The sequence below is a fragment of the Drosophila virilis genome, chromosome 2 (assembly GCF_030788295.1).
Source record: "Drosophila virilis strain 15010-1051.87 chromosome 2, Dvir_AGI_RSII-ME, whole genome shotgun sequence".
NCBI lineage: Eukaryota > Metazoa > Arthropoda > Insecta > Diptera > Drosophilidae > Drosophila > Drosophila virilis.
In genome coordinates this window covers 6,334,414-6,341,945 of record NC_091544.1, presented here as the reverse complement: position 1 = coordinate 6,341,945, position 7,532 = coordinate 6,334,414, and the positions used below count along the sequence as shown (strand labels likewise).

At 39.1% G+C, this 7,532-nt stretch overlaps 1 protein-coding gene and 1 long non-coding RNA gene across 2 annotated transcripts; one reads left to right on the top strand and one right to left on the bottom strand.

Annotated features, from left to right (window-relative positions):
• Nucleotides 1-2,064: 2,064 nt before the first annotated feature.
• Nucleotides 2,065-3,580, top strand: LOC6629602 (phenoloxidase-activating factor 2). Its single transcript, XM_002054631.4, has 4 exons — nt 2,065-2,227; nt 2,288-2,490; nt 2,550-2,806; nt 2,857-3,580. Exons 1-4 carry the CDS (start codon nt 2,086-2,088, stop codon nt 3,443-3,445), a joined length of 1,191 nt encoding a protein of 396 aa, XP_002054667.1. The 5' UTR covers nt 2,065-2,085; the 3' UTR covers nt 3,446-3,580.
• A 3,013-nt stretch (nt 3,581-6,593) lies between these two features.
• Nucleotides 6,594-7,532, bottom strand: LOC26530495 (uncharacterized). The gene is made up of 4 exons (XR_001450105.3): nt 7,433-7,532; nt 7,321-7,350; nt 7,164-7,239; nt 6,594-7,101 (listed from the first exon to the last, which is right to left on the bottom strand). It is a non-coding gene; the product is annotated as an uncharacterized lncRNA (long non-coding RNA).

Sequence of the window (7,532 nt, the reverse complement as noted above, 5' to 3'; positions counted from 1 at the left end):
TCAACGCTCACGCTAGTCGATAAATCAAAAGCTTCACATTTAGAACTTTGACTATCTTGGCTTAACATTTCAGGGGTCTTAAAGCCCAAAAGAGTTTTAGATACACACAAATGTTTATCGAGCGGCTGAAGGGTGTTAAGCGTTTTCAAGAAATAGTACACAGACAGAAAAAATTAAGAATTTTGTACTTAAATCGAGTGTTGTTTTTCAAATTGAAATCTCGAGTCCATTAATAATCTTAAAGTTGATAATGAAAGCAAACAAATATAACCTAACATAGGCCCAAGCTCCCTGGACAACTAACAACCAAATGAAGTAAAAAGTTTTTGTTTTTATTAAGATGTTTATTTATTAAGTTTTCTGTATTTTATAAATAGAACGATCGGTCGAAAATAAATTAAAAATAAATTATTAACCTAAAAGACATTTTAGTATTTCAGATATCTTGACAAAAGCTGGCATTTATGACTCTTAGTGTGATTTTTATATAAGAGCTTTATTTGATCAAGGCTGGTTATCTCTAAATCTTATAGGTCTATAGTAAGAATCGGTCGAAAAATTTAATTTTGTATTTGTTTGAGAAGCTATCTTGACAAAACCCGTTACATATTAGCTTCATTGTAAGCCCTAACATTCGATCTCTTTCTCTATTTGTATTTTTAGTATTTCTGTTTAGGGTTAAGAGTAGTTGAAAGTTTCAGTTTTGCTCGGGCTCGCTGATAAAGCAAAAGTTTCGTAGCTTAAGCTTTGACAACCTTATCTGAAAATTTCCTGAGGCTTTACAGACCAAAAGTGTTTTAGTTGGGTGCACACGAATGTTTGGAAGGCAAGCGGAAAGTGTTAAGCGTTCAGCAGCAACAACTATTATTAAAGCATTCAGACTCGTGCATATCTGTACAATTAAACCATTAAATTATTAAAAATCGAATCAAAATTGGGGCGAAAATTATCACAGCCAGCACAATGAATATGAAAACCGAAGTAAAATAATCGCCACAAATTTGTCAGCGCAATTTATTTAATACACAAAGACCTCACATGGAACACACAACACATTTAACATTGTGTGTGTTCATCCACAGAATTGATGTGAGTGTATTCATTGTTGTGGGTGGTCGTTAGTTTGTTTAATTTTACACACACACATATTATTTATTTGCACATAAATTGAACGCACTGATGACACTTTTTGTACCCTTCGATCTATGCACTCAAATGCAAGCTTCGTAACATTATCATACATTATACATTATAGTTAATAATAAATAAATGTAAACGGAAATAAAAATCTCTAATTAGAAAACGGATTATAAATTGGAAAAAAATATACAAATTTAGATTAAATTCCGGGGGTTTATTAAACTTGATAATAATATAAGTATTAATCGTAAAAATAACAAAAACAGTTTAATAATAATAATATATAATAATAATAATAATTAATAATTACAATGTAAATATATTAAAATAAATATAGATCAGATGACTTTATCTACTTCCTAACATTTCGCTCATTGTCTCTTCCTCTTGCCTATAATTATATTCATAGCGTTGTTTATTTTTGAGTATTTCTGTAACTAATTTAATTTTGTTAACGAAGCTCAAAATAGTATAAAATATTTACTCAACAATATTTCGACTTTTCATAATTTGATATTTTCATTAATAAATGATCATTTTTTTGTATAGCTTACTCAGAGTTCTTAGAACCAAAACGATCTGCTAACATAAATCAATATTCATTTATCATTGGGAAACTCTCAGAAATAATAATCAGTTATATGCTCATAAAAATATTTGCATTGTTTGTTAATTAATCTTCATCAAGAGCTTCAGGCAAACGTTTGAAAAACCTGCTAAAAAAAACCTCATGTGAGAGCATTGAAATTTCGTTGTTAACTTGTTGTTCTCTTTTATTACTGAAATCGTTTTTGTGTTATGCAGCTCGGAAAATCCCTGAGTTGAGGCTAGCTTTACACTGAGGTCATTTGGTAGTTAATTTATCGGTGGACGTCCGCTTAGGGCGCTGCCCTATATAGCCAAGCGGCACATCACTTGGCCAAGTTAGTTGCCACCGTGTAGGCGATGAATGCATTACCAATACTAAGCCTGTTGCTGCAGTTGCTCGCTGTTGGTGTTCGGTGCTGGAGCTTTGGCGCCATCAGCTCCCTGTCGGAGCAGAGCGCACCGCAGCCTAGCGATGCGGCCAATACGGATAATCACACGCGTAAGTGAAAGTGCTAACAGCTATTTGAGCCACTAATTCGACTGCGAGGACATCTTGCAGTGCTCACGCGACAGCTGATTGTGGGAACACTGGTGCCGCCACAGGTGCCGCCCGCTGGCTGGCCCTCTGTGCCCTCCATTGTGGCGCCTGGCAGCAGTAATTGCCGTTGCGTGCCGTCGGGCTCCTGCCCCAATCCGCTGCCCTCGCTGCCAAACGATGGCAGCGGTCAACTGGACATACGCATAGTGAACAATGGCGGACTGGTGAGCCATTTGACGAAAAGCCCAAACGTACTCGGGCATAATTCTTACTGCGTTTCTAGGCCACGAGTCCCACGTCATCGACGCCTCTCTCCTGCAGCTATGGACTTGTAGCATGCTGCCAGGCTGGCAGCTATCTGTGCGGACTGCGATTTCCGCCGCCGGCGGGCTCGGCACTGGCTGGACCGGGCCAGGCCAGCTTCGGTGCATATCCTTGGCAGGCAGCGCTTCTGACCACGGCGGATGTGTATCTGGGCGGCGGAGCACTTATCACAGCACAGCATGTCTTGACTGCTGCCCACAAGGTCTACAATTTGGCGTAAGTGCAGCTGGCTTCGCTCGGCACAGAACTCTGCTAATCGTTAACAGTTTGACATCCTTTAAGGTGCGCTTGGGCGAATGGGATGCGGCCAGTATTAGCGAGCCAATACCTGCGCAAGATGTGTTCGTCTCCAATGTGTACGTGAATCCCGCCTTCAATCCCAACAATCTACAAAACGATGTGGCCATATTGAAGCTAGCCACGCCCGTCTCCCTCACGAGTCGCTCCACAATTGGCACCGTTTGTCTGCCCGCAACCAACTTCGTGGGCCAGCGCTGCTGGGTGGCTGGCTGGGGCAAGAATGACTTTGGGCCCACGGGCGCCTACCAGGCCATTATGCGTCAAGTGGATGTGCCTCTGATTCCCAATGCCAACTGCCAAACGGCGCTGCAAGCCACACGCCTGGGCGCCTCCTTTGTGCTAAGCCCCACGAGCTTCATTTGCGCCGGCGGCGAGGCTGGCAAGGATGCATGCACTGGGGATGGCGGCTCGCCGCTCGTCTGCACCAGCAATGGCGTCTGGTATGTGGTTGGGCTCGTGGCCTGGGGCATTGGCTGCGGCCAGGCAAATGTGCCCGGCGTCTACGTCAATGTGGGCACCTATTTGCCCTGGATCCAGACGACACTCACGCTCTAAACAATTGAGGCTACGGGGCGGCGGAAATAATTCCTACATATTGGACAAAATGTCCAAACAGCCAACTAGCACTTGGCTGATTAGCAGTAAGAACAGTTTATTAGAAATTAAATACTTTATTTATCTACAAAACTAGACTTTAGAAAATGAGTTTGACAGAGTTCAGATGAAAGGAAACCACTTTCGGGAACGTTAAATTTTGAGTATGGCTTATGGATAAAAAACGAATAAGTAGCTTTCCCAAACGCTTTCTTATTATGAAGAATACAGTCCAAGCTTTCAGCTTAACGTGTGTCAATCATCAGTCAGTCACTCAATCAGTCTGCTAGTCTTTCAATCAGTCAGATATAGAGATCTCATGTTTATTGCCCTAAAAAAACACCTGAGCATTTACAAAGACATTACTCTAAAAGCTTTACATTGGCAGTTTTTATGATGCGGTTAATTAAAACGAACTCGTTAAGCAGAATAATTTACAACCCAAACAAATTGAGTAAAAAGCTTTTTTATGCAGCAGATCGTATTCAGATGTGTTAAAAAAACCCCTTTACCTGTTATAACATTAACTGCTTCATTTGAACTTCTACAATTGTGCTTAGCTGAGCTTATTAAAATATCTAAACTGTAATCAAATATCGTTCGCAAGTTATCCAGAGTTGTATCTCTGATGGAATTTGATCTTTCAACTGAAAAGCTTGATTCAAAATAATTAAATTTGAACAAAAAAATTGCAAAAATTAAGTTTTAACAATATTTTCCCATGTCTTAAAAAACGCATTTTTAAGCGCTGTAAATTACATACAAATATAATTTATATATAATAGACAGCACGTGGAATTATTAAGCTCAAAGTTCGCTTCGCTTCGAAGGAGAGAGAGTGTCCGACTTTAAGAAATTCCGAATCTGGCGGTATTTTATCGTTACAAAGATTCTTCTATCTTTAATGGCTCCTTGAAATAGTTTGATATTTTAAATATAATTATTCTCCGACCTTATATAGCATCCAAGTGTGTTTAAATATCGAAGCTATGCCAAACTATTCCACAAGGAGGAAGGTATGCTGAATTTGACTTTATATAGGATCGATATGCTAGGCTAATCTAGCTGTAAGGAAATCCGATATATGTTCAAAAAGCAGCATAACGATAACGATATTTATCGATTTCAAGCAGATTTAATATATCGCAAGCAGTCATAATAAGAGATTTCCATGAACTAAACTTTCACCCTCCCTTACTTGCATCACGTAATGCATTTGAGCTTTAAACAACTTTATTCATGAATTTTAGTATTTGGTCTATAATTTGATAAAAATAATCGCTTTAATTATATATTACAGAATTGATTTAAATGCAGAAAGAAACGTATACTGTTGACAGGTATTTAATTAGTGTGCGAGTAATTATTGATAAATGTTAATTGCCAGCAGTGATATTAATTACGCACTAGTGGAACCAGGGAATGGAGCAACAGCATTCGATACGCCCTTTGGCCTTGTTTTAGTGGCAGCATAAGTTAGACACACACTCGGATTTATATACAACGCACTGCCAACAGGTTGCTGCCAGCATCGAGACATGTGTTTTCTTGTTGTTGTCCTTTTCCTTTTTTGTACGCTTTTCATACCCAGTTAACAGCGCCTGACTCATAAACAATGAGGACGCTCAACTTTGCTCATTTGCACCCAATAACCTCGGGCGTGCTAACCAGCCCTCAGCCCTCAGTCCCAGTCTCAGCACCTGCCCAACGCCCAGCCTTAGCACCTGGCAGCCTCCGTGGGGCGCTCATTTTCATGCCGAACATTGTATGCAAATTAAATGAGTTTTGGCAATTGCACAATATTTCTATTGCCTTTGCGAGTTGGCAATTGGCACTACGGACTCCTTGATAGCTTGTCGACATTAATGCAAAACGGAAACCGGAAATGTGACTTGTCGCACTGGCCGCAACAGAAACTGAGAAGAAAACCGAAAACTGCAAGCGGCAAGCAGCAGGAGACTAGAAAAAATTAAAGAAATAAAGAAAAGAACAAACATTTTACGCACAGGACTCTTAACAGCAGAGTACCTTACACTATGTTTTAAGTGTCATTCGAAAAGTTAAATGCCCTTTTCTATACATTGTATTTTGTAAGCACAAACAGTTTATAGATTCAAAGTTTACTTCAGAGTTTCTTGTTAGTATTATAGTTCTGAGTGCCTTTTTTAATATATAACAGCTTCCTTTTAAATATAGAGTATTTTTAGTATACTCCATGTCAAATTAAAATGCAATATTTTAAGTTTTAATCAAATCAGCAAACAAGTCAATAATTTATAAAAATAATTAATACTAAGTTGACTGTCTGTGTCATGCACAAGCGTATTTTTACTGAAATATATAGGGTATTTACACTCACTCAAACGTATTTTGGCTCAACGAAGCCGAAACGAGTCGCGAGTCCTTCGACTCACGTTCGAATCATTTGGACGGCTCGTGCTTAGTCCGTCCTCGGCTCTCGTGCGCAACAGACGTCGCTTTTTGTGGGCGCATGTAAAAATACTTAATAATAATATTTAAATAAAAAGGGCAACAGCAACAACAGCAATAGATAGCAACTTGCGCTTGAAATTAGCCAAGTCAAGAACCAGCTAATCATTTACGTGTCAGTTTCGGCACGCGTGAAAGTGAAAGTGAATTTGGCGACGCAGCTGCACTTGCATTTTGCAGTGTTGTGTAATCGCCTTTGGCCGACGTTTCGTTGATTGAGTCGATTAATTAGCAATCGACATCGGCTTCGGTTGCCGTTGGCATTTTGATCGTGACCCGTTATTTTAATGGCATTTCCTGCTGGCTAGCTTCTGTGTGTGTGTGTGTGTGTGTGTGTGTGTGTGTGTGTGTGTGTGTGTGTGTGTGTGTGTGTGTGTGTGTGTGTGCGTGTCCATGTGTGCTTTCTGGGTGACACACTTTGTTGATGTGTTTGTTGTTTTTGTTGTTGTTGCTCTTTGCTATTGTTGTTGCTCTTTGTGTGCGCTGCGCCTTATTAAATGTCCTTGATGTCGTCGCTGTGTCTGACTGCCACGCCCCCGCGCGTCGCCTTAAATAACAAAATCGACTTTATTAAATCAAAATCTTTTGTGGCTTTTTCCAGTAAACACAAACGCACAAAATAATTATACGCAACGTATCACGAACGTTTTATAGGAACGCTGTTCTTCGCGTACAACAACTGTGGAAATGTGGAAAAATAAGCAAGCATACATTTTGGAGGTTTACGTCATGTTTGTCTACGCTTAGAAACGTTTATATGCCAACTGTTTTATATATATTATGTTCAAGTCTGTTCCGTATATGCGCCTGTGTTTGTGTCTGTGTCTCTGTCTGTGTTTGGACTTGTCTTTGTATTTGTATTTGCCTTTGTATTGGGGCTCGTTTAGCGCTCTGTTCACCACGTCACACGCCATTTGCCCGACACCGGGACCCATCCGGCGATACCAAAATTTTTGAAGGCTGCTGCTCCACAGATGCATGCCAATTAGCATATAATATTCACACAGATACACGCGTATATCTATGAATTGTGCATACTGTCCAAGCTGTGCAAACTGTTTGCCCAATGCTAATTCAAATTCAACAAGCGGCACTTTCCATTTCCTCTAATAAGCCAACTCGCTGAGCTATTTGTACAAATTTACGTAAGTGCTGAATTCCATTTGTCTCCATAATATACATAACATACATATATGTGAATGCGTACATCCATATCCAATTGCAAATGCTTGCCCTTGTATTTAACAAATGTTCATAATCATCTCCTAATTGAAACAAATAAACAAATCAAGACACTTTCAACACGTTTGCTTCAAAAATCGCTTTATACCGCATTTTATACTCACAATTTTTATTGATATACACGTTTTAATAGCCTATTTAATTATTGGGAAAGTAAATTTTTCAAACAGCTGAAGACTCTTCAAATAATTTCAAAAAATTTATATATACTCTCACCTAACACCTTATATTTAAGTGTTTATATTTATATCGTTGTATATTCCCTTGTAAATATTTTACTCTTTTTACAACTCACTTGAACACAATTTAAAATGTT

Bases quoted from the DNA above. Each gene is read 5' to 3' on its own strand.
- LOC6629602 (XM_002054631.4), top strand. From the start codon at position 2,086: ATGAATGCATTACCAATACTAAGCCTGTTGCTGCAGTTGCTCGCTGTT. The intron at 2,228-2,287 runs GTAAGTGAAAGT...GACATCTTGCAG, and splicing joins CAATACGGATAATCACACGC to TGCTCACGCGACAGCTGATT. The intron at 2,807-2,856 runs GTAAGTGCAGCT...AATCGTTAACAG, and splicing joins CACAAGGTCTACAATTTGGC to TTTGACATCCTTTAAGGTGC.